This window comes from Molossus molossus, unplaced genomic scaffold (assembly GCF_014108415.1).
Source record: "Molossus molossus isolate mMolMol1 unplaced genomic scaffold, mMolMol1.p scaffold_m16_p_4, whole genome shotgun sequence".
NCBI lineage: Eukaryota > Metazoa > Chordata > Mammalia > Chiroptera > Molossidae > Molossus > Molossus molossus.
The window spans coordinates 68,156,267-68,183,863 of record NW_023425377.1 but is presented as its reverse complement, the minus strand read 5'-3'; the positions used below and the strand labels follow the sequence as shown (position 1 = coordinate 68,183,863).

At 44.6% G+C, this 27,597-nt stretch overlaps 1 protein-coding gene and 1 pseudogene across 1 annotated transcript; one reads left to right on the top strand and one right to left on the bottom strand.

The window, feature by feature from the left end:
* Positions 1–297: 297 nt before the first annotated feature.
* On the bottom strand, positions 298–25,392 carry CALR3 (calreticulin 3). The gene is made up of 9 exons (XM_036241041.1): positions 25,295–25,392; positions 25,001–25,102; positions 21,267–21,470; positions 16,333–16,427; positions 12,608–12,796; positions 3,163–3,264; positions 2,941–3,072; positions 1,671–1,763; positions 298–495 (listed from the first exon to the last, which is right to left on the bottom strand). Exons 1-9 carry the CDS (start codon positions 25,383–25,385, stop codon positions 352–354), a joined length of 1,152 nt encoding a protein of 383 aa, XP_036096934.1. The 5' UTR covers positions 25,386–25,392; the 3' UTR covers positions 298–351.
* LOC118616421 lies at positions 8,480–9,666 on the top strand (annotated as a pseudogene).
* Positions 25,393–27,597: the final 2,205 nt, after the last annotated feature.

Genomic DNA, 27,597 nt, shown 5'->3' with positions numbered 1-27,597 from the left:
CATGTATGTTGGCGTATCTGCATGTGGGCGGACCCGCCTGGAGACGGATAGAGGAGCAGTGTCTTGGTCCCTAAGACCATTGGAAATATGTGTTTTCCGATGGTCTTAGGCGACCCCTGTGAAAGGGTCATTTGACCCCCAAAGGGGTTGCGACCCACAGGTTGAGAACGGCTGGTCTAGAGGCAACATCTCGTGCACAGGGGCAGGGGCTGAAGGACACCACCAAGAATCATAGGAACATTTCTCAAAGAAAATTGGACAAATTACCACATATGTCGACATGTGAGCTTTTAAATGTAGATTAAAGTAGAGACAAGGTTTTCCAGTCATCTTTATCTGGGATGGGGGTGACTAAAGTTCATCCCTCCTGTGAAATCTCCTGAAGTTATTTTGGTTCCCGTCAAACTTGCCCATCAGCAATTCCTCTTCATCTTCCTCACGGGCCTTCTTCACTTCCTCCTTGGCCTGGATGGCATCCATCTCCCTTTCTGGGCCCTGCAGAAAGAAACAGACCCGGTGGCCAGGGATTATGTTTCCTGGGGGTGGCCAGGTGTTAATGTACAACCTGCCCCTGCCTTCTGGAAGCCTCCACTCCAGCTGGGAGTAGTTAAAGAAGAGCCCCCAAGGCTATCAGGTCCTAATCCCTGGAACCTATCAATGTGACCTTATATGGAGGAAAGATCTTTGCAAATGCAATTAAATTGTGTTGAGATTATCCTGAATTATCAGGTGGGCTCTAAATTCCATCATAAGTGTCCTCATAGGAGAGAGGCAGAGAGATTTGAATCACACACAAGAGGAGAAGGCCACATCAAGAGGAGACAGAGATTAGAGTGATGTGGGCACAAACCAAGGAACACCAGAAGCTGGAAGAGGCAAGAAAAGGATCCTTCCCTAGATCAGAGGGACAGTGGCCCTGCTAGCCTTGATTTCAGCCCATTGATACTGATTTTGGACTTCTGGCCTCTGGAACTGTGAGAGAATAAATTTGTTGTTTTAAGCCAACCAGTTTGTGCGATTTGTTACAGTAGTTCCAGGCAATGAATTCACTCCCTTCTTTCTGTTCCCAGAGCATCTAGGTCCCTGTCCTTCAACCAGCTGACCAGTGAATGGGCCATAAAAGGAAGCCTTAGAGCCTAAATGAGAAAATCCAGGGTATGTAAAATAGGACAACACATTGAAAACTGGCTGTAGGGGACCTTGTAATCTGGCCTGTGCACTCCTGGGCTTGTGTTCACTGAAAAACACATATAGGAATGACTGTAACAGCTTTATGCACAAGGCCACAAGCTGGAAGCCACCCAAAGCTGCATTGACAGAGACTGGATATATACCTTCTGGAATATTCTCACAGGAAGAATGAGCTGCTGCATAAGATAATACAAATGCATCTCACAACACTGCCTAAACGAGTAAATATTAGATGGCTCCATTTATATTAATTTCAAAAGGAGGTCAAACTGATCTATGGTGATAGAATAGTGGTTCCTTTGGGGGCAGGTGCTAGCTGGGAGGGGGTATAAGGAGGCTCCTAGAACTCTGGTAGTATTTTATGTCTTAATCTGAGTTGGGTGTTTATTAATAAAAATTCATCAAGTCCTTTCTTATGTTAGAAATAAAGTGCAGAAATAAATAAATAATGAAATAAAAGTTCATTCCATTCATCATACCTTGGTTTCACCCCAGGTCGCCTTGCCAAAATTCTCAGCATACTCTTCATCATCTGTGATTAGGAAGTTATCGAAGATGGTTCCGGATCGCACCTGCAGATGAAAATAAGGTTTTCCTTATTGATGTAGCAATTTTCCACCAAGAAACTATTGTATTTTGCTCAGTACTGTGACAGTGATTAGCTCTCAAAAGCAGCACATGCTTAAACCCATTTCTAGAATATCAACAACAGAGCACTGGTCCTCAAACTTGGCTGCCTACCGGGATCACCAGGAACATTTTTGAAACTCCTGATGCCTGGTCTCAGCCTTAGGGATCCTGATTTAACTGGTTTTGGAGTTGCCTAGGCATTGAGACTTTGAAGAGTGCCCCAATGCCTCAAGCACTGAGCGATGTGGGCTGTGACTAGCAGCATCAGTACCACCTGGGAGCTTGGTGGGAATGCAAAATCTCAAGCTCCACCCCAGACCTGCTGTATTAAAAGCTGCAACTTTAGCCCTGGCTGGATTGGCTCAGCAGTTAGAGCGTCAGCCTGCAGACCAGAGAGGCCCGGGTTCGGTTCCCGCTAAAGGCACATACCTTGGTTGCAGTTTGTCCCTGGCCCCAGCTGGGGTCGTGTGGATGACAGCCAGTTAATGTGTCTCTCTCACATGGATGTTTCTCTCTCTCTCTTCCTCCCTCTCTCCCTTCCACTCTATCTGAAGATAAATGCAAAAAAAATTGGCCTTGAGTGAAGATTAAAAAAAAATCTGCAACTTTGTCTCAAGGTTGATGGACCCACAGGTCAGCTCTGAGCAGAGGAGTGACCAACCCAGGGGGCAGAGAGGCAGACAGGAAGTGCCAAGAGGGTGAGGTTATCTTTTTTTTTTTTTTACTCTGTTTATATTATTGATTTTAGAGAGAAAAGAGAGAGAGAGATTTTAGAGAGAAGAATGGAGAGAGAGAGAGAAAAGTTGATGAGAGACATCATCATCATCAGTCGGCTGCCTCCTGCACGCCCCCCTGCTGGGGATAAAGCCCAAAACCCCAGCACATGCCCTTACAGAGAATCAAACCAGGAACCTTTTGGTGCATAAGTCAATGTTCAACCACTGAGCCACACCAGCCAGGCTGAGAATATTATCTATTTTGGCCACAGCGGTATGTCTCGGGTCTAGGTATAAGAGCCAGGCACACAGCAGGAGTTCAAGGAAAACCTACTATATAAATTAAAGAGTTTAGGCTGAAGTTCAGAGTTATTAAACTAAAGCAAACTTAAAAACCAGTGACCTGCCAAAGCTCCAGCCCGATGGCACCAATGTTCTCAAATTCTGAAAGGTCATATTCCGTCAAATAGTTGGTGTTTTTCATCTTTTGATGCAGCCAAACATCTTTATCTATACCTTCTGGTTTCAGGCCATCCTGCAACAACAAACCAAATGTGGTTGTCCCCAGTAAGACAGCAGGGGAGGGGGCAGCCTGAGGGTGTCATAGGAAGAAGGCACCACACACCTGGTATGGAGGTTTCTGCAGCATGTGTGCCTGCCATTCACCGTCCAGTTCACTGTTCCAGTCGCTTGGCTTGCTAGCATCCAGAAAATGCTTCTCCCAGTCCTTAAAATAGGTGTAAGAGAAAAAAAAAAAGATTCTCAGATTTTAAAAAAGAAATTCTTAGCTACCAGGAGACAGGCAGGCCTGTGACCCAGGTTGCTATTTCCTCATCTCCTCAGTTTGGTAGTCGAAGGGCCAAGTGAGGGCTCGGGGTCCAGATCCCACAGAGGGCCTTGGTGCATTGCCAGAATGTTCTTTCTAACCGCCCTCCACCCCCCACCTATGTGACTGCAGCACTCTCCCAATGCTATTGAGAGGAATGGCAATGTGGAAAACTTGAAATAGAGTCTAAAGGTAAAATGATGGGCAAAAGCTGATAGTGGGAGAGGAGGCCACACATTCACCGTCCTACATGACAGTCACACATGGACTATTCCAGAGAGACATTGGACAACTAAGAAACGTCCCAAGATTCACCTGGGTAGCAGGAGAAGAGCAGTTATTATTGAGTCCTCTTACAGATATAGAAACACATATATACACACATTATGTAATATATATACATATTTGTATATGTGCATATACATATACACAATCTTATATAATATATATAAAAGTATACATACATATAAGTTTATACACACACACATATATGGCTTAGTAGGTATTGAATATATAGTTGTTGAATAAATGAATGTATAAGAAAAAGTGCTTTGCACGGCTGGTGTGGCTCAGTGGATTAAGCGTTGTCCCATGGGCTGAGAAGTCCTGGTTCAATTCACGGTCAGGGCACATGCTGGGGTTTTGGGCTCAAACCCCAGTAGGGAGTGTGCAGGAGATAGTAGATCAATGTATCTCTCACATCGATATTTCTATCTCTCTCTCCTTTTCTCTCTCTCTAAAAAAATCAATAAAAACATAAAAAAGAAGAAAAAGTTGCTTAGATTACTATTCATATAAACAGAGGACTTCTGGTCAAGATGGCAGCGCAGGTAAATGCGGTATCACCTCCTCCCACAACCACATCAAAATTACAACTAAACTACAACACAACCATCATTCAGAACCACCTGCCATCAATCTGACTGGAAGTCCTACAACTGCGAAATTAAAGAAGCAGCCACACCTAGACCGGTAGGAGGGGCAGGGGTGCGGACGGGCTGGTCCCACACCAACGTGTGGTGAATAAAACAGAAGGACACCTCGGCTGGGAAGGTCCTCCCTGAGTGAGGGGTCCCCGTCCCATACCAGGCTTCCAGTTCAGGGCTCCAGTGCCAGGAAGAGAAGTCCCTATAACTTCTGGCTGGAAAAACTAGCGGGAACTGAGGCTGAGGGAGGCTGTGGCTGCTGGATCCCCAGGCAGTTACTCTTAAAGGGCCCATGCATGGACTTACTTGGACTTGCTCCCTCTAAGCTTGGAGGGGAGGCAGATTGAGGGGCACCAGAGACATACAGGGAAGAACTGAGCTGTTTGGCATCGGGATGAGGGCTGGAGAGGAGGCTTTCTCCTAAACAGATGTGCTGGCAGAGGCTGATGTTCCTTTGGTGAGCCCTTCCCTGAGGCAGCAGACAGCGCCATATCTGGGACTCCAGCAACCTGGCTCACACTGGTTGCCCCTCCCTGCTGACTCCCTGAGGCCCTGCCCCACCTAACTTTCAGGCCCACCCAAGCTGTTTTCAAAGGTTTTACCACAGGATTGGCCTGTCTTAGATCTGCTTCAGTTTCCCTAAAATCTCTCAAATAAGCAGTGAATCTGGTCTCAGTGAACCCCATACCTCTCGTTAAGTGGCCACAGGCCTGGCACTAGAAGCAGCCAGCCTTGGTTCACAACTTGGCTTTTCCTTGGCACCTCCAAGCCCAGCACAAGAAGCAGCCATCTGCAGATCACTTTGCAGCTTATGCTGGTGGCCCCAGATAGAACACAAGCAGTGGCTGACCTTGCCCTAGAGCCTGCACACCCAATGGACAGCTTCAGACCACATCAAAACACCACCACCTAACCATCCCCACAAGTGACACACTCAATGAGTGGACTCGGGGTACCAGAGCCCTGATGAAGTAAGTCTCGCTCTGTATGGTGGGCTCCTACACAGCTGATCCTCCAAGGGAGTTAGAGGCCAGTGGTCAGTGGGCACAGCCAGTCCTTGCAGCTGATCAGCCTGAGTAAATCCCTCCCATTGGCATGCCAACAGCAATCAAGACTCAATTACAACAGAAGAATGTACAATCCACACTAAGGGTGCACCTTAAGGGCCCAGCTAGGGTGATCAAGGAGGCTGTGCCACTGGATCCTACAGGATACCTACAACAATAGGCCACCCGACGAAGCCTAGGAGACATAGAAACTCTGCCTAACACATGGAAACAATCACAGGGATGCAGCCAAAATGAGGAGACAACGAAACATGTTTCAAATGAAAGAAAAGAATAGAAATCCAGGAAAAGAATTAAACAAAATGGAGATAAGCAATCAATCAGATGCAGAGTTCCAAACTGGTTGTAAGGTTGCTCAAGGAACTTAAGGAGACCTCCAAAGAACTTAGTGAGAATATCAACAACATAAAAAAGGACTGGTCAGAAATGAAGGAGGCACTAACTGAAATAAAGAATAATTTACAGGAAATCAGTAGTAGAGTAGGTAAAGCCTAGAAACAAACCATAGATTTGGAATATAAAGAAGCAAAAAACACCCAATCAGAACAGCAAAAAGAAAAAAGAATCCCCAAAAATGAGGATAGTGTAAAGAGCCTCTGAGACAACTTCAAGCATACCAACATTTCACATCACAGGGGTGCCAAAAGGAGAAGAGAGAACAAAAAATTGAAAACCTATTTGAAACAATGACAGAAAACTTCCCTAACTTGGTGAAGGAAACAGACATACAAGTACAGGAAGCACAGAGAGTCCCAAACAAGATGAACCCAAAGAGTTCCACACCAAAACACATCATCATCAAAATGCAAAAAGTTCAAGACAAAGAGAGAATCTTAAAACAGCAAGAAAAAAGCAGTTCATTACCTACAAAGGAGCTCCATAAGACTTTCAGCTGACTTCTCAAAAGAAACTTTGCAGGCCAGAAGGGAGTGGCAAGAAATATTCAGAGTGATGAAAAGCAAGAACCTACAACCAAGATTACTCTATCCTGCAAAGCTGTCATTTAGAATCGATGGCCATATAAAGAGTTTCCCAGACAAGAAAAAGTTAAAGGAGTTCATCACCACCAAACCGTTATTACATGAAATGATGAAGGGTCTTTTTGAAGAAAAAGATAAAATATATGAACAAACAAAATGGCAATGAATACATATCTATCGACAATTGAATCTACAAACAAAATGAACAGGCAGAACAGAAACATTCTCATAGATACAGAGAACTTTTTGTTGCTTACCAGATGGGTGGGGGTTGGGGGGCTGGGTGAAAAAGATGAAGGAATTAAGAAGTACAGATTGGTTGTTAAACTGATGAACCTCAAAGCAAAGAGGGGGGATGAGATAAACCAAAGAACTTCTATGCATATATGCATAACCAACGGACACTGACAATAGTGTGGGAAGGCAGGAGGGGGCAGGATTGGGGAGGAGGGGATCAATGGGAGAAAAAAGGGAGAACATCTGTAATACATTCAACAATAAAGATGAGTTTTTTTGTTTTGTTTTTTTATCCTCACCTGATGATATTTTTCCATTTTTTTGCTCAGATAGAGTGGGAGGGGGAGAGAGGAAGAGAGAGAGAGAGAGAGAAACATCAACGTGAAAGGGACACATGGAGTGGCTGCTACCTGCACAACCCAACCAGGGCTGGGGACAAACTGCAACCGAGGTACATGCCCTTAGCAGGAACCGAACCCGGGTCTCTCTGGACTGCAAGCCAACGCTCTAACCACTGATCAAAACTGGCCAGGGCTAAAGATAAGTTTTAAACATTTTTTAAAAATATTCATATAAACACATAAAAACATAAAAGTCATGTACAGTGATACCTCGGTTCTCGAACGCCTCGGATTTCGACCAAATTGGTATTCGACCAGGAGATTCGAGAAACTTTTGTCTTGGAATCCGAACAAATATTTGGAACTCGAACTTCCGAGATGAGCCGAGTTGAGCCGAATGGCGTTCATTCGGCCCAGCGCGCCTTGCTTGCGTCATCAGTGTGAGTGCAGAGAGAGAGTCACGCTTTGTGGAGAGAGTCACGCTTTGTGGAGAGAGTCACGCTTTACACTGAATTTAACCCTTAGACATACTGTACACTTTTATTTCTTGTTGAGACTTATGTTTTTCTACATATTATATACAAATTAGGCCAGTAAATAGGCATTTTCTGGGGCTTGGAACGAATTAATCCAGTTTCCATTATTTCCTATTGGGTTTCATTGCTTCGGTTCTCGAACAATTTGGTTCTTGACCGTCCTCCTGGAACGAATTATGTTCGAGAACCGAGGTATCACTGTACAATGGTGTCTTCTCTTTTTTTTTCCCCTCACTCGAGGACATTTTTCCATTTTTTGCTCAGATAGAGTGGGAGGGAGAGAGAGGAAGAAAGAGAGAGAGAAACATCAACATGAAAGGGACACATCGAATGGCTGCCACCCGCACCACCAACCAGGGCCGGGGACAAACAGCAACTGAGGTACGTGCCCTTAGCGGGAACCGAACCCAGTCTCTCTGGACCACAGGTCAACGCTCTAACCGCTGAGCCAAACAGGCCAGGGCGGTGTCTTCTCTTTTAGAACTGAAAAACTGAAAACATATTTTACTAAGCAGCTTTTTCATGATACTGTGTAACTTCAACAATTGATACATGGGAGTTAGTTACCTCTCTTACTGTTTTTCCACCCAGACCACAAATGGCAAGGATGAGCCCCTATTGTGTCGGGATCTAGAAAATGGGTTACAATTCAGTGTTAGTAGCAGGCTCCTTAGTAGAATTGTGGGCCATCGTATCCTAATGCTATAATGAACTAATTTGTTTAGGAGCTCATAGGGATCTGAGCATAGAGATAAGACAGCCATTTCAGAAAGGAGCTTCTGAAAGAATGATTAGCCTCCTGTGGGGACCTGTCTCTACCCAAACTGTTGGGGAAGAGGCGGGGGTAGGGTTACAAGGTTTCTTTGCCAATCTATATGCTTTAAGTGTGCTTTTTTTTTTTTTTTTAACTGTTTGATTTTTTAGAGAGAGGAAAAAAAGGGAGAGAGAAATGTGAGAGAGAATAGCATCAACATCTATCAGTTGCTCCCTGCAGGCCCCCTACTGGGAATCGAGCCAACAACCCCGGGCATGGGCCCGGGGGAAAAAGGATTGCCAAATAACTTAACTGTCTAAACAAGATGCCATTTTGATTTAATAATTACACTGGTGTAGCCAGCCCATGCCAGCAGGAGCAGCGTCGCCTATAGCCAAGGAGAGGCATGTTTCTGGTGGGCTGCAGCTGCTGCCACTGTGGTGAGCCCCATCCAAACGCCTCCTCAGTGTGGTGGCCGAAGCGCCAGAGCAAGGCTCAGTACCGGCAGGCCAAGCGTGCTCAGCGCAGTGATGGGCAGGCCAGGCAGCTGGAACCATTCTCATTACCTGCTACATGAACGAGCGCAAGTGCACGGAGGAAGCCTACAGTCTGCTCAACGAATATGGCAACAGCTTGTATGGGCCAGAAAAGTATAAAGACAAGTATCAGCAGCCCTCTAGAAGTGAGAGAGAAGATGATGGGGACATTAAGGCATCTGCGGAGATGAGGCTAAGAATATTCCTGTCAGTGGAGAGTGGAGCGAATAATGTAGTCTTCATCAGGACACTTGGGATAGAACCTGAGAAATTGGTGCATCATATTCTCCAGGATATGTACAAAACCAAGAAGAAAAAGACTTGGGTTATTCTACAAATGTTACCCATTTCAGGCATATACATGGCTTTCTTAGAAAATATGAAAAAATATGCAGAAACTTTTTTGGAGCTGTAGTTTAAAGCTCCAAATAAAGAACATTTCAGATTGTATGTAAAGCTGAAAATAACAGTCACATGAATGGAGACAGTATCAAAGAATTGGCAGGAACAGTAGGAAGCCTCAACTCAGAAAACAAAGTGGATTTTACCAATCCACAGTACATATGGTAGTAGAAATTATTAAAGCTGTCTGTTGCCTGAGTGTTGTGAGAGATTACATGTTGTTCAGAAAGTATAACCTCCAGGAGATGGTAAAGAGTGCTAAGGACCCACCACAGCTTAATTCCAAGCAGGCAGCCCAAGCAGGAAATAGGAAAAAAACTAACTTGAAAGTTGGTGACAGATCAAATCAAAATGACCAAGCAGAAGGAAAAAGAAACCAGCAGGTGGTACCAGAGAATAGTGAGGAGCTGGGGCAGACAAAACCTATATCTGAGACACAGGTGGCCAATGAGGAAGGAGCTAAACCTGAACTTGCAAGTCAAGTCACAGAAGGATCTGAGTCAAATGAAAATGACCTCTCATAGGAAAAAAAAAAAAATCATTTGGTGTTGGAGTACTGACTCTGGGACATGGAATAAAATTGGCTATACGCATATAGAACATGCAACTCTTCGGAGCTGGGTTCCTATTACTTTGTAAAAGCTGCTGCTACTTTACAGAACGATTTTGGTTTAGTAGTTTGTTTTAATCCCCTTTTGTATTAATTTGTATTCAGTAAGACCAGAGTGTCACGAGAGCTGTTCTTCCTAGCTACAAAGTGCTGTATTGTTAGAATCTTAATTCATTCAAAGATTTTTTTTCAAGTTTACAACTGTTTATTTTCAGTGGCATTTGAGCATGTTATTTTATAAACTATGAGATTCCAGGTTTTTGTTTTTTTTTAATCCTCACTCGAGGATGTTTTTTCCATTTATCTTCAGATGGAGCAGGACGGAGAAAAAGAGAGAGAGAAACATTGATGTGAGAGAGACACATTGACTGGTTGCCTTCCGCACGACCCCTACCAAGGCCAGGGATGAACCACAACTGAGGTATGTGCCCTTGACCAAAATGGAACCTGTGATTCTTTGGTCTGCGGGGCGACGCTCTAACCACTGAGAAAAACCAGCCAGGGCTGAATGCTTTTTTTTTATTCCTCACCCAAAGACATTTTTTTTTTTTTGCATTTATCTTCAGATAGAGTGGGAGGTAGAGAAGGGGAAAGAGAGAAAGAGAGACATGGACGTGAGAGAGACACATCGATTGGTTGCCACCCACACGGCCCCAACCAGGGCGGGGACAAATCGCAACCAAGGTATGTGCCCTTAACCGAAACCAAACCTGGGACTCTCTGGTCCACAAGCCAATGCTCTAACCATTTAGCCAAACCGGCGAGGGCTGCTTTTTTTTTTTTTTATCCTCACCCGAGGACATTTTTCCATTTTTTTGTACAGATAGAGTGGGAGGGAGAGAGAGGAAGAGATAGAGAGAGAGAGACATCGATGTGAAAGGGACACATCGAGTGGCTGCCACCGCACGACCAACCAGGGCCGGGGACAAACTGCAACCGAAGTACGTGCCCCTAGTGGAAACCAAACCCGGGTCTCTCGGACCGCAGGCCGACACTCCAACCGCTGAGCCAAACTGGCCAGGGCTGGGCTGCTTTTTCTTAAATGTCAGTTTTAAAAAGTCCACCTCGGACTTCCGGTCAAGGTGGCAGCGTAGGTAAATGCGGTATTGCGTCCTTCCATAATTACATCAAAGTTACAACTAAACTACAGAACAACCATCATTCAAACAGCCTGAAATAAAAATGAATGGAAGCCCTACAACTGCGGAATTAAAGCAGCAGCCACATTGAGACTGGTAGGAGGGGCGGTGGCGCGATGGGCTGGTCCCACACCCATGTGTGGCGGATAAAAATCAGGAGGACACCTCGGCTGGGAAGGTTCTCCCTGAGGACTGAGGGATCCCCGTCCCACACCAGGTGCCCCGCTCAGGGTTCCAGTGCCAGGAAGAGAAGTGCCCATAACTTCTGGCTGGAAAAACCAGCAGGAACTGAGGCTCAGGGAAGCTGATACGGCTGGAGCCCCAGGCAGCTCCTTAAAGGGCCCGCACACGGACTTATCAGACTTGCTCCCTCTAAGCTTGGAGGGGAGGCAGCTCGAAGGGCACCAGTGACATACAGGGAAGAACTGAGCTGTTTGGCACTGGAGCGAGGGTTGGAGAGGGGGCTTTCCCCAGGACAAACGTGCTGTCAGAGGCCTTTGTTCCTTTGGTGAGCCCTTCCCTGGGGCGGCAGACATCCACCATATCTGGGACTCCAGCAACCTGGCTCACACTGGTAACCCCGCCCTGGCGATTCCCTGAGGCCCCGCCCCACCCAACTTTCAGGCCCACCCAAGCTGTTGCCACTTGCTTAACCATAGGATTGGCCTGTCTCAGATCCTGCTTCAGGTTTTCCTAAATTCTTTCAAACAAGCAGCATCTGGTCCCAGATAGCCCCATACCTCTCGTTAAGTAATACACAGAAACAAACACAGGGAGGCAGCCAAAATGAGGAGACAAAGAAACAGGTCCCAAATGAAAGAACAGAACAAAACCCCAAGAAAAGAACTAAGCGAAATGGAGATAAGCAACCTAACAGATGCTGAGTTCAAAATACTGCTTATGAGGATGCTCAATGAACTCAGTGAGAACCTCAGTGAACTTAGTAAGGGCCTCAAGAGCATAAAAAAGGACCAGTCAGAAATGAAGGATGCACAGTCAGAAATGAAGGAGGCACTAACTGAAATAAATAATTTGCAGGAAATCAATAGTAGAGTAGGTAAAGCCAAGAAGCAAACCATCGATTTGGAATATAAGGAAGCAAAAACACCCAATCAGAACAGCAAAAAAAAAAAGAATCTGAAAAAATGAGGATAGTGTAAGAAGTCTCTGGGACAACTTCAAACGTGCCAACATTCGCATCTTGGGGTGCCAGAAGGAGGAGAGAGGGAACAAGAAATCGAAAACCTATTTGAAACAATAATGGCAGAAAACTTTCCTAACTTGGTGAAGGACACAGACATACAAGTCCAGGAAGCACAGAGAGTCCCAAACAAGATGAACCCCAAGAGGCCCACACCAAGACACGTCATCATCAAAATGCAAAAGTTTCAAGACAAAGAGAGAATCTTAAAAGCAGCAAGAGATTCTCTGTGGGCCGACGCTCTAACCGCTGAGTCAAACCGGCCAGGGCACAAAAAAATCTTTTTAAAAAGGTTGCTGATGCATTTAAACTTGCTTTGATCTCAAATATTAGAAAACTCTTTCACAGTACCTTGTGGCATGTAGATCTGTAGCCAGATCCAGCACACAGCTGCTGGAGAGAGCATTTTGATCACTATGTTGTTATGATTACCAGCCAAGCAGCAATCGTACAGGACCTAGTACTCACAAACTTTGCTGACACACTTTCTAGAGTTGTTTGGGAACAATCCACACCTGGAGTTTGTCCTCTTCTTCCTGCTTCCAGTCCTTGGACTCTGCTGAAGTCTTATCCATCTTCTTCAGTGATGTTAAATTCCAGTCATACTCAATGCTGCCAGATTCAATCCCTTGACCATCAATTCTCACTTCGTAAGTGAGATCCGGTCTTAAGATCAGAGTGTAGAGGTGTGTAAAGCCATCAACCTGCACATTTTAGGGGAGGAAAGGAAGACAAGGAGATGTTTCAAGGCAGGTCTGAACACGTAGTATAAGTTATCACTAGTCAAAGACTTGTTATAAACAGTAAGAAGAGAGGTTCTAGGAATAGGGGTTGACTGGACTGTAACAGTGTCCTACAGAAGAATCACCCCTTTGTAGAACACTGCTATTGGCAATCTTCTCGTGAGTGGCTGATTCCCTTTTGTGCAAAGACACTGACTCCCACTATAATCCCACAAGCAGTTATGATGGGGCAGTTGGTGTAAACCATGGGATAATGGCGCTGTTTATGTAAAGCTATGTGTAAAATCACTTCCTGTTCTATATCCTGAAAGATTCCAAGTGAAATCCTCTTTCTCTCTCTCTCTCTCTATATATATATGTTTATATATGTATATGTTTATATATGTATATGTTTTTATATAGAGATAGATAGATAGATAGATAGATAGATAGATAGATAGTTTGTTTTTAATCCTCACCTGAGGATATGTATATTGATCTTAGAGAGAGGAAGGGAAAGAGGGAGTTGTAGCAGTAGCATTGATCAGCTGCCTCCAGTATGTGCCCCAACCCTGGACCGAACCCAAAACCTAGGTATGTACTCTGATTGGGAATTGATGCTCCAACCAACTGAGCTACCCAGCCAGGGCTCCATTCTATTTCTAACATAGGGGAGAACTTTTTGATGCTCTGAGCTGTCCAACAATTGAAGCTCCATGAGCACAGGCCCAGTGTCTCTCTGGGTCACGGTTAAAGCCCTAGGCCAGACACAAGAAAAGCATGCAACAAACATGCAATTAGGGATGAGTGGGAGGTAGGTTGTGGGTGCTTAGGGAGGCTGAAGGTACTCAGGACATGCCTACTGGGAAATGCATGTTCCCATGTGGGTCCTGACACATCGCATTGGAACCTGGTGGACTCTCCAGTCATTTTCACAAGCCCTCCAGGGACACTGACACTGTTCAGGTTTAGGAGCCACTGCCCCAGCATCTTAAAGAGTCTGTGTCAAGTAAAGTCTCTCTCTGCCAAGAGCCAAATCTAAAGGCCTCTTCAGTTCCCGTCTGTTCTGCCCTGGACAGACCACTGCTGTTTACCAAATGGCAAATGGCTTGTCCAGTGTCAACATTACAGTCTGCTTAGTGTGATAGCTGAGTACCTGCTTCTCCCAGTGCTCTTCCCCTGCTCTCTGTTGGCCTTCTCAACCCCCCTTCCTTATTTAGGCTTTGGACTCTGGCCCCATTGCTGGGGTCCCCCAGAATTTGGCTACCAGAGCACAGCCTCCTGGGGATCACATCCACTCGCACACATATGCAAACAGCTCCAAAAGGTGTCTTTAATCCCAACCATCAGCCTGAGTTTCAGACCCCAGTTTCCAAAAACTTATTGACACCTCTATCTGGATGTCTGCCAGGATTTCACACCCAACCATTCAAACACGACTCCTGAGTCTGCTCTGATCCCTCCTTGGCCTTTGCTTTCCCCCTCTTTAGAGTCATCACCCACAACCTCAGTACCCACATTCCAAACATCACAAAGTCCTTTGGACCCCAGTCCTGACTTATCTGTCAAAACGCTCCTGTGGCCCTGGCTGGTTTGACTCAGTGGTTAGAGCGTTGGCCGCAGACCAGTGAGTTGTGGGTTTGATTCTGGTCAAGGGCATGTACCTCGGTTACGGTTCATCCCCGGCCCTGGTCGGGGTCATGCAGGAGGCAGCTGGTCGATGTGTCTCTTTTACATCCACGTTTCTCTCTCCCTCCCACTCTATTTGAGATAAATAGAAAAATATCCTTGGGTGAGGATTAAAAACAAAACAAAATGCTCCTGTGGTCTGCATTCCACCAGAGCCTTGGCCTGACAAGCTCACCTGTCTCCCTGCCTGTTGAACACCCTGTCCCTCCACCCACCCTCTGCAGCACATCTGAACTATTTTTCTAACATGCAGATCAGACCCCTTGAGGGTTGACCACTGCCTGCAGGACAGATTCTCACCCCTTCCTTTCCAGCATCACAGAATGAATAAGAACCCCTGTGAAAATAAAGGTACTTCTCACTGGGAAGACCAGAATGCTGACTAGCTGCTATGAATCAGTGCTCCTTCAGCAATTTCTTATTTTTCTAACAGACTACAGAAACAGCAGCACATGTCTGAGGAAGTCATCGGCCTCCAGGTGCCTCTCAGGGTCCTGTAGGCTTGTTGACTCCAAGTGGTCATGCTTTGGTCTCCCAGGCATGATCTGGGCTGGACCTCTCATCCTTCATAGTGTCTCTCCCACACACCTGATGTGCAACTGAACAATTTCTTGGGAATTAGTCGTAAAGACCTGCCCAATGGTCCAAACACTAAGTGGACAGAGGAAGTCTAGGGTGGTGAGTTTCCCATCACCTCACAGGAGGATTGTCAGGCCCAAGTGTGCATGGGGTGAGAGGGGAGCTCACAATCCAAGTGAACGACAACCTCAGTAGGTGGAACCCCAAGAGGGATAGTGCTACCAATGGAGATTCACTGGGGTTTTGTGAAGAGGTCTACTGCTCCCTGCTTGTGCAATAGACTGAATAAGGGACAGTTATAAATGCTTCCACTCTACAATGTCAATGATCTTGAAGTACCCAGGGGCCTCCCACCCAGATTCATCCATAGCCACACAGCTCTCCGTTGTTAGAGCTCTGGGCCCTGGGAGTGCCTCAGGGGACAGGTTCCTGCTTCCTGGTGCTAATATTCAAATGAAGCATTGGGGAACGTACTTCTCTCGACATGCCAGGCACTTAACATAGGCTGCCTTTTTGGAGAAGCCCCAGGCAGGGCCATTGAGTTCTAAAGACCGGGAGTCATTTTCACAGATCTCCTGAGTAAAAAGGTAAGAGTGTATGCTTTCATTTTAGAAATATTCCTATTTTTAAGTGTTTTGTTATTTTGAAGATTAATTTCCCCAGATTAATTTTCAGAAATAAAGGAATGAAATAGTCCTGATTTTTATTATTAACGATGATGAGTATAGTTAAAATGTGACCATCCTGGCCCTGGCTTGTTTGGCTCAGCGGTTAGAGCATCGGCCCGTAGACCAGAGAGTCCAGGGTTCAATTCCAGCCAAGGGCACACACCTCAGTTGCGGTTCATCCCTGGCCCCAGTTGGGGTTGTGTGGGTGGCAACCAGTCGATGTGTCTCTCTCACATTGATGTTTCTCTCTCTCTCTCTCCCCCTCCCTCCCACTCTATCTAAAATGTGTAAAAAAAAAAAAGTGACCATCCTGTTGTAACTCTGATGGGGCAAATTATAAATCGATGTCATAGCTCACATTAAAAGGGAGTGTGCCCTCCCAATGGGGAAAAACTCCAGAAACCAAACCAAAGTAGTGGACGTGTGTGTCTAATGGGCCTGTTATATTGGAAAGCAGGCACAGGGATATGTTTGCAAAGTTCTATTCCTGGCTTACTTAAATATTTTAAGATCAAAATTATTTCCTCTATACTTGTATTAAAGAGTTAACACAAACACTGATTTGAATACAAAATCGTTTACCTTACACCTGATAGGTTTCTTGTTTGAGTGATACTGATTCTTGAAATGTAAAATAACATGAACTTTCTTGATATCAAATCCACAAATATCAGGTCCTACCAAAATATAAACAAACAAAAAACACATTAGCTGCTCTCAATTTCCTTGCATAATGCATCACCACAAGATACTCCAGCCATTCTCCTGAAATAATATCCAAGGCACAAGAACGATCAAATATGTACATAGAGATATTAAAATAGACTGTGACACCCTTCTCAGTCAGTCACTTCTCCATTTCTCACTGCCACTTTGGACTCAAGGGTAAACCAGCATGTAAGAAAATGTTTAACAGTGTAACAAGCATCCCTGACATGCTGTCTGAGTCTGGGGTCCTTGCTCTGAAGCTCTGACCAGTGTACCTGTACCCAGGTGAGGGCTTTGGAGCTAGACTGACTGGTTCTGACCCCAGCTCTCATTCATTGTGTTGAGACATAGTTGCAACTCTGCAGACTCCCAGTGCATGGGTGTTAATCTTGACTTCACAAAGCTACTCCGACAATTAAATGGGCTAATGTCTTCAAAACTCAATACTTATTGCTGTTAATATTATGCCCCAAGACAACACACACACACACACGTTCTTAATGATAACCCTAAATTGTAAGCAAAAGAGAGTCTGTGATCAGTAGGTAGGTTCTGAAAAACTGTAAAATCTAGAGAGTCCAATTCAAAAGTTATGGATTTTCAAATTGGCACAGGGTTCAGTTTCAGTCACTCAGGACATGGAATGTGTTAGGATATTGTATTCCCTGATTGGAGACTAAGGAGAGCTGAATATATATACTAAACAAGGTTTGCAGAAGGAATCTAGAAAATTCATCAAACCTTCTGAGGGAATTACCTTATTATGGCTTTATTGAACTTAAGCCTTAGGAAGGTTCTAAAGCATCCAGCTGTTTCTGTCTCAGACTGAATTTTACCACTGACCCTAGCCTGCACCTGCCCCTGGGGGTTCTGTGAGGCAAATCCTGCATAAACAGAAGCAGATGACTGCAACCTCTTTTAGAACTTCCAGTGACGAACCTCCACAATAAATGAGAGATCCATGCTGCATGTAATTACTTAAAGAATATTATCAATTTGCCAGACAATGAACTTGGAAGTGGCACCCTGAGGGACTGACAAAGAACACTGTCTTTATCTCCCAGCTGAGTTCTTGGAGGACATGTGTTTATGTAATTTTCGTTTTTCTTTTCACTTTGTATCCTGCTACTTTGCTGAATACACTCATTAGTTTTAATCCGGTACCTTTGTTGTTGTTGTTTGGTGCAATCTTTAGGGTTTTCTACATGTAAGATTACATCATCTGCAAACAAAGAATTTACTTCTTCCTTTCCATTGTGGATACCTTTCTTTTTCTTGCCCAAATGCTCTGACTAGGACTTCTAGTACTGTGTTGAATATAAGTAGTGAAAGAGACTATCCTTGCCTTGTTCCTAATTTTAGAGAAAAAGCTTTAACTCTATTACCATTGAGTATGATGTTTGCTGTGTGTTTTTCACATGACTTTTTTTTTTTATCCTCACCTGAGGACATTTTTCCATTTTTTGTTCAGATAGAGTGGGAGGGAGAGAGAGGAAGAGAGAGAGAGAGAGAGAGAGAGAGAGAGAGAGAGAGAGAAACATTGATGTGAAAAGGACACACTGAGTGGCTGCCACCCGCACAACCCAACCAGGGCCGGGGACAAACTGCAACCGAAGTACATGTCCTTAGCGGGAACTGAACCCCAGTCTCTCTGGACCACAGGCCAACACTTAACCGCTGAGCCAAACCGGCCAGGGCTGTCCTTTCATTTCACCTGTAGAATTCCCTTGAGCATTCCTTGCAAGGCAAGACTACTGGTCATGAGTTCCTGCAGCTTTGGTATATTTGGGAATACATTCTAGAAAGCCAGTTTTGCCAAACATGATTCTTGGTTGACAGTTTGCTGCTACTTCTTTTTTAAAAAAATGTTTTTATTGATTTTTTAGAGAGAGGGAGATGGAGAAAAATATTGATGTAAGAAAGATCAATTGGCCCTGGCCGATTTGGCTCAGCGGTTAGAGCATCAGCCTGTGGTCCAGAGAGACCCGGGTTCGGTTCCCGCTAAGGGCACGTACCTCGGTTGCAGTTTGTCCTCGGCCCTGGTTGGGCCGTGCGGGTGGCAACCACTCGATGTGTCCCTTTCACGTCGATGTTTCTCTCTCTCTCTATCCTTCCCACTCAATCTGAACAAAAAATGCAAAAATGTCCTCAGAGGAGGATAAAAAAAAAAAAAGAAAGATCAATTGGCTGCCTCCTGCATGCACTTTGACCAGGGATTGAACCCACAATCTTGGCATGTGTCCTGATTCAGCATCAAACTGGTGACCTTTTTGTACACAGGACAATACTCAACCAACTAAGCCACACCAGCCAGGGTGACAGTTTACTTCTTTTAGCACTTTGAATATATCAGCCCACTGTCTTCTGGCCTGCAAAGTTCCTATTAAGAAACCAGCTGAAAATCTTGAGAATACTTTGTATGTGATGATTCACTTCTCTATCTTTTGAAATTCTGATTAATGTACCTTGGTGTGGGTTTCTTCAAGTTCACCCTACTTAGAGTTCATTGAGTTTCTTGGATGTTTATGCTTATGTATTTCATAAAATTTGGAGAGTTTTCAGTCATTATTTTTTCCAAATATTCTCTCAGCCCCCTTTCCTCTCTCTTCTCCTAGGACTCCCACAAGATGTATGTCAGTCTGTTTAATGGTGTCCCAGAGGTCCCTTAGGCTCTGTTCACTTTTCTTCCATCTTTTTCTTTCTGCTCCTCAGTCTTGATCATTTCTACTGTCCTATCTTCAAGTTTGCTGATTCTGTCTTTTGACCATTCAAATCTGCCTTTGATTCCCTCTGGTGAGTTTTTTCATTTCAGTTATACTTTTCAGGTTCAGAATTTCTTTTTAGTTATTCTATATCCTTTTGTAATTTCCATTTTCTCACTTGTATTTTAACTTTATCCACATCTTCCTTGATTTTTTTTTTGCATCATTAGTCTGTTTTTTATTCACAATATAAAAAACAATAAACAGCAAACACATACACACGACCTTCCCTGATACTCCTGTTCTTTGCTCACCTCTCCCCATGCACCAACCCTTGATTTTTTTAAAGTATCTTTCAGTTATTTAAGACTTTGTCTAATATATCTTCCATCAGGAACAGTTTATGTTTAGTTTTTTCCTTTCAATGAACCACACTTTCCTGTTTGTTTGTATGCCTTGTGATTACTCATTGAGCACTGGACATTTGAATCTAATAATGTCATGACTCTGGAAATCAGATCCTTCACCTTCCCCAGGGTTTGACGTTTTATGGTTTTTTGTTTTTTGTAGGCAGTCTCTGTGTCAAGGGTCAGCCTGAAGTGTAAACTTTTCGGGTCCTTTCTGAGTCTTTCTCTGGGCATGAGTGGTCACTTTCTAATTTTCCCTGCATATGTAGTTTTTAAAAAATGTCCTAGTCTTTAATATCTGGCTTCCTAAGGGGAAAAATGGGGTCTGGGGGATGGTGCTGGCCCTTACCCTGGAAGTCACTTTGGCTGGAGAAAGAGAGGATTACAATAGTGAGGAAAGGTACAACACAAATGGCTATCCATCTCTTTGTCTGCATCTTTGTGACTAGAAGCAGCAGCTCAGAGCTCTGAACCCAAATATTTGGAGGACAGAGTCCTTTTTGCCCTCTTTAGCTCCTGCATGCTGTGTGTAAGCTGCTCCAGGAACACCTGCACAGCTGTCTGTGACTAGGGGTGGGAAATGGGTATATGCTACTGTGCCAAGGGCTAAAATGGAATGAAATTAACTTTCCCAGTCTTCTCCTGGAAGTTGCAAATTCTTCTAGACTCCAGAGTTCAAAATATTTAAATCTGGCGGATTCTGCTAATACAATTGTTATCTATGTAGGAAGACAAATTCTTGGTGCTTCCTACTCTGCCATCTTCCCAGAATCCTCTTCATCCATAAAGCTTTTTGATCCCACACTTCAGTTATGTCTAGTTTCTGTGGTCTAATGTGGTCCCTTTCCATTCCAGCACAAATTTTAATCATGTTTTCCTGGTGTCAGTAGACATTTAATGTCTTCCAGGGTTGGCAAGTTTTTTCTATAAGGGGCAAGACAGTAAATATTTTTGGCTTTAGGGGGCCATGTGATCTCTGTTACAATTACTCAGCTCTGCCACTGCTGTTTGAAAGCAGCTCTAGACAAAACGCAAATGAAATGGGTGAGGCTGCACTCCAACAACCATTTGTGGACACTAAAATTTGAGTTTTATATCATTTCCATGTGTCAAAAAATTATCCTTCTTAAGATTTTTTCCAATCATTGAAAAATGTTAGCACCTTGCCTGGCTGGTGTGGCTCAGTGGATTGAGCATTGTCCCATAGACTGAGAGGTCCCGGTTTGATTCCTGGTCAGGGCACACGCCCAGGTTGCAGGCTCAATCCTCAGTAGGGGGCATGCAGGAGGCAGTCAATTGATGTTTCTCACATCAATGTTTCTTATCTCTCTCTCTCTCCCTTCCTCCCTCTCTAAAAAATCAATAAAACTATGGGAAAAAATGTTAATATCCATTCTCAGCTCATGAGCCATAACAAACACAGTCTGTAGCCTGATTTGGCCCATGGGTAAGGTTTCTGACTCCTGATATATTCAGAATACTTGGGTCTACATTAATGTTAAACAAATAACTTTCTCAAAAGCATAACAGAATGGTACAGTTGCCTTTTTATAATATTAAATAGATTTAACAGTACTTAAAAACCTTTGGTCAGGTATACACAATACTACTATTTTAGCAGTCTTGGTCTAAGGATTCTACAAGGTGGAAGGATTTTCAAAGTCACCAGAAACGGTTGCAATGTACTACCTGAACTCACCAAACATAATATAGTATTGGGATTTTCCACTCAGGTTCTTCTGATCTACATCCGCAGGGAAGACCTTAATGTAGCCCCCTCCACAGTCCATCTTCTGCTCATGTTTCACTGTGTACTGAATAACCAGCGTCTTCCCTTTATTGCTAAATGGTTTGAACCGTGCAGAGATGGCATAGAATCGGCCATTTTGAGTGGTTTGCAGACCTTCAAATAAAAACACTCATGAAAGATTAGGAATGACACAGTGCTCAGTGATGCAGGAAATTAAACTTGTCTTTTCCCTACTCCCAATTATAAACCTCCTAACCATTTACAGCCAGCCAGCACCTATAGCTCATTTGTACAATGATATACAAAGGGCCTGCCACGAACAGGCTCTCTAATGCCACAGAACTTCTATTTGACACACTCAGATGTTTTTGTACTTAGTATAACACTGTTATGTCTTACGTTATAAAAGTACTTCAGCTCTGAATGACAAATTTGAATTCTAATTATAGATAAAAGGTTAATTTTGCCTCCATTCATCTTCCAAGGGGTGGGGATATACAAGGAAGCTTGTGTAGCAACTGAATTAAAAAACAAAGCATTCTACTGCTTTCCCTTAATTCTCATCTTAGAACACTGACTTAAGAGACACAACAGCAGATGGAGGACAGAGGGCAGATCTGCAAAAAAGTGCTTCACTGCACTGGGTGAGCAGGCTCGTGGGTGTCATCTGTGTGATGGCTCCTTTTATGAAGATATCATCCTTTGTCATGTGAATCATTTCATACTTGTTTTATAAGTTTAGGTTTTCACTTCGAGATCAAAACTCCCATTTTAGTAGCCACTAGGCTCTGTACCAAATCCTTCTTATACTGGAATTCATTAAACAAACAGAGCTAGTCTTATTATAACCTATCCTTCTTTGATTCATATTCTGGCCCCCACAGCTGCCTATGCTGAGTGTCATCATAATTAACTTGGCATTTGTATCAATACGTCCTGAACTCATGACTGAACTCCCTACCACCACACCTCTCTTTGTGTCCTTCATTCTTTCCTCACCTTTCCCTTTCTCAGGAGATCTGTAGCACCTCTTGCTCTCTTGGCCCCTTCCATTGAGGCAATTCCTAAGGCCATATGATTCACCATCTCCCTCTGTGTCTTTTTTTTTCTATTCTCACCCAAGGACATTTTTCCATTTTTTGTTCAGATAGAGTGGGAGGGAGGGGGGAGGGGAGAGAAAGAGAGAGAGAGAAACATCGATGTGAAAGGGACACATCGAGTGGTTGCCACCTGCACGACCCAACCAGGGCCAGGGGCAAACTGCAACCAAGGTACATGCCCTGTGTGGGAACCGAACCCGGGTCTCTCTGGACCACAGGCCAATGCTCTTACCGCTGAGCCAAACCGGCCAGGGCTCCCTCTGTGTCTTTAACACCCTCCTCAGCCACCCTCATGGTCTCTCACCACCTCCTATCTCTGTCTGACTAAATTCTATTTATTTTTCCAACAATGGCTTCGATGCCATGGTCCCAGGAGATAACAGAAAGGGCCAAATTAACCGGTATCCTCACTGCCTTACCCATGTCTGCACTCAGTAGACATGTGCTGGAATGAATGAAATGCACAGAATCTCAGGATTCCAGATTGGAGGAAGAAAAAACATTGTGGAAAAACCAAAGCGACTCTTAAAGGGAACCCCTGTCCTTGGACAAGCTTCATAGAATCATGTTTGCTTTCACTCCATTTTTATTATATAGCCTGAATTCTGACCAACTCTTTGGGTCGACATGTAACTTATCAAACAATGCATATACAATTGAAAACCAGAGGCTGCCGGACATGGCAACATTGGAGTAACAGGAAAGATAAAGGTTGAATGGAAGGTGGTAAAGAAGTAATTTTTCTTCTAAATCAGGGGTTGGCATACTTTTTCTGTAAGGCCAGAGAATAAATATTTCAGATGTTGTTGGCCATTTAGTCTATGTCCCAACTTCTCAATTCTGCCTTTGCAGTATGGAAGGAGCTCTATAGACCATATGCAAACAAATGAGCATGGCTATGTTCAATTAAAACTTTACAGCCCTGGATGGTTTGGCTCAGCGGTTGGAGCGTCAGCCTGCGGACCAGAGAGTTTGGTACGTGCCCCTAGTGGGTTTGGTTCCCACTAGGGGCATGTACAAAAACAAAAACAACAAAAAAACCGTTATTTACGGACACTAAAATTTCACGTATTTCATTGAATTTTATATAATTTTTTTTTATCCTCACCCGAGCACATTTTTCCATTTTTTGTTCAGATAGAGTGTGAGGGGGAGAGAGGAAGAGAGAGAGAAACATTGATGTGAAAGGGACACATCCAGTGGCTGTCTCCTGCATGACCCAACCAGGGCTGGGGACAAACTGCAACCGAGGTACATGCCCTTAGCGGGAACCAAACCTGGGTCTCTCTGGACCACAGGCAGATGCTCTAACCACTGAGCAAAACCGGCCAGGGCAAATTTTTTTTTTTTTTTTATCCTCACCCGAGGATATTTTTCCATTTTTTGTACAGATAGAGCGGGAGGGAGAGAGAGGGAGAGAGAGAGAAACATCGACGTGAAGGGACACATCGAGTGGCTGCCACCCGCACAACCAACCAGGGCCGGGGACAAACTGCAACCGAAGTACGTGCCCTTAGCGGGAACCGAACCCGGGTCTCTCCAGACCACAGGCTGACGCTCTAACCGCTGAGCCAAACTGGCCAGGGCAAATTTTATATAATTTTTATGTGTCACAAAATACTATTCCCCTTTTGACTTTCCCCCAACAATTAAAAAGTGTAAAAACCGCCTGGCCAATTTGGCTCAGCGGTTGAGCGTCGGCCTGCGGACCAGAGAGTCCCGGGTTCGGTTCTTGCTAGGGGCGCCTACCACACACACAAAAAAAAGTGTAAAAACCAGTCTGTTTGCTGGCTGTACAAAAAAAAAAACAAAACAAAACAGGTGGTAGATGACCTGTATCTTGTCCACCTTTGAGCAACAGGAATGAGAAGCCAGAAGCCAGAACAGAGGTTATCCTTGGAACCAGGAGGCTACTGACTTGGACGGTGGGGGTACAAGGAAGGCCTCTGGGGGGGAGGGCTGAAAATGTTCCCTAGCTTGACCTGTGTGTACAGATGTTAACATTCATCCTGTTGTAACCCTAAGATCTGTGCACTTGACAGCATTTAACGCTGATCTCCTTTTCTTTCCCTCTTAAAGTGAAAATAAAAATGTGCCCTGGCCGGTTAGAGTGCTGGCCTGCAGACCAAAAAGTCACAGGTTCGATTCTATCAAGGGCACATACTGCGGTTGCGGTTAATCCCCAGCTCTGGTCAGGGTCGTGTGGGAGGCAACCAGTGGATGTGTCTCTCTCACCTGGCTGTTTCTCTCTCTCCCCCTCCCACTCTGTCTGAAGATAAATAGAAAAAATATCCTCAGTGAGGATTTAAAAATACATAAAGTGAAAATAAAAATGAGAAGTATCCTTTTTCCTCTGCAGGGCAAGGCTCTGGGGTCCCCCTAGTGTGCATACAAAGCAGGGTGTTCTGGCAAGTCAAAAAAAGGAGAGAACAAAAAATAATGCCAGACACTACTTGAGCCTTGCTTTCTTTCCTCACCTGTGAATGGAAGAAAGAAGTGTTAGGGGTGAGCCACACCTACCTTGAAAGGTTGCTATGGGGGATTTAACATTTAGCTTGATTTTCTCAGGAACCCTAAACTAACCTTTGTCTTTCTCTTTATGGCCATAAAATTTCCCCGACGAGAGTCTAAAATGCCCAAATTGGGAGTCATTAGCGGATTGCACCCATCGGTTCCTCCAGCGCTCTGTCGGGGGAAACAATACCGGTTATGGCTGAAAAGTAGACCTGGGTCATGGAGTGGGGAGGGGGGTCCTCGAGGCTTCGCCACAGCCCACCCCTCGGTGATGGGCCGGGGCAAACGTGACTCGGGCTATTCATTGGACAGCAGGGAATGGGGGAGCTTAAGCCCCCGCTACCATGGGCGTCCCCTCTTCACCTCCGTCTAGAAACTCCTCTTGGAAGTAGACGGTGGCCAGAGCCACCCGCAACACACAAACAGCCCAGAGAAGGTGCCGAGCCACGGCCATAGAAAGTGCACGGAGTTTCTTGCAACCGCCCCTCTGCTCCCAACGGTCTGCGCGGCGCACCGCCCCGGCCCGGAACTACAACTCCCGTCACACCTCGCGATTGTGATCTGACGCATCACTGGTCCCTGGCGCGCGATTGTGCCACTCCCAAGACACCCTGCGATTGTGACCTGAGGCGCTATTCGTCCTCGGGGGCGCGGTGCGCGCCGGGAGATGTAGTCTCTTTCGTCCTCGCGCGGTTGCCGGGGGCAACAGTCGTCTCAGGTTTGAGTGCCCGACGGAAAGCGACATCGGCATCTGCGGATGGACATCGTGAGCAGAGGTTGGCTGGCCTGACTGGGTGGCGGCGGGCTTGGGAGAAGAGTTGTGGGGAAGCGAGGCGCACTGCGGGGCTGAGCTGGGAGGGCGGCGGGAGAGCAGTCCCCCACCCGCGCCTCATGTTCCAGTTTCCCTTTCTGGATTCACTCGGGAGAGTGGTCCGATGTGGGTCGCTCCAGGCCTGGGGAAAGACACCGGGCTCTTAGGGGCGTCAGTGTTTTCGAAGTTCTATTTTTTATTTTTAAAATTTGTATTGAGGATTCTTTTACATACCATGCAGTTCATGCCTTTTAAGTGTACAAGTTCATTATTTTTAGTAAACTTACCAAGTGGTGCAGCCATCGCCGCGATCCAGCTGTAAGAACTTTGCATCACTCCAAGGAGATAGATCCCTCTTGTCCCTTTGCAGTCCGTTCCTGCTCCCACTCCCATTCCCTTTCTGGATCTGCGTGTGCTTTCTGAGTCGGTAGATTTGCCTTTTCTCGACAGACCTTATAAATGGAATAATACAGTTCGCGGTATTTTGCATCTAGCTACTTTTGTTTACTGTAATGTGTTTAAGATATATGCCTGTTACATGTGTTGGTATTTGTTTTTTCTTATTGCTGAATAGAAAATGGGCCATTGTATGAATGGGCCTCAGTTCTCATCCATTCTCTAATTAAGGAACATTTGAGTTTTTTTCACTTTTTGTTTATTATGAATAATAACTGTTATGACGATTTGCATATATTTTATTTACTTTAATCTTAGGCCACGTGGAGTGGAATTGCTGGATCATTTGGTAACTATGGTTAACCTTTTGAGGAGCTACCAGACTGTATTCTAAATTGTGTCACTGTACCATTTTACAATCCTCCAACAGTATATATATGAAGGTTTCAGTTTCTTCACATCATCACCAATGCTTGTTAATATCTGTATTTTTTTGTTATAGCCATCCTAGTGGCTGTGGTGGGATCCCATAGTGGTTCTGATTTGCATTTTTCTAATGGCTGGTGATGTTGAACATCTTTTCATGGGCTTGTTAACAATTTGTGTATCCTCTTTGGAGAAATGTCTGTTCATGACCTTTGCCTTTTGATTTATTTTTAATTGTGTATATTTTAACTATGTCTGTTTTAGTTGTGGTAACATGTACATAACATAACATTGCCGTTTTAACCATTTTTCCATTGGTTTATTTTTAAACCTAGGGAAAATTTCAGAAGAACTAGATGCCGGAAAACCTGGCTTGGTGATGGGGCCTCCCCTCTGATCCACAGAATGGCCCCTGCTGAGTCATCTCCTGAGTCTCCCCTACAAAATGTTAATAAAGATAGTTGTTGAGCCCTGGCTGGTTTGGCTCAGCGGTTGGAGCGTCGGCCTGCGGATCAGAGAGTCCTGGGTTCGGTTCCCGCTAGGGGCACGTACCAAAAAAAAGATAGTTGTTGATGTTGTTTCAGCACAGTATGGAGATGATGCACAGTTCCACATCTTGTCTTTTCTGCCTCACATATTATTATGCTGGAGATATTATTATGTGCACAGATCTCTCTCACCGTCCCCATTCCTTTCAATGGCTATATAGTATTCTATCATCTGAATGTGGTCTCCTGGACTTTACTAGGTCTCTATGGATGGGTTTGGGTTTTTCGAGAACAAACAGTGCTGCCATGACATTCCCTGAACATATGTCTCTGCACATTTGAGAATGTAATTGTAGGTAAATTCCCAGAAATGGAATTACTGGGTCACAAGATCCGTGTAGTTCACATTTTCATTGATGTTACCAAATTTTTTGCTAAAGAGCTATAGCAAATACTTACCTATGCCATATTTCTCTTTTTATGTCTTTAAAATCTTTTGAAATCTTTGTAAATCTTGCAGTCAGCCATTACTGTTCTTCAGAGAC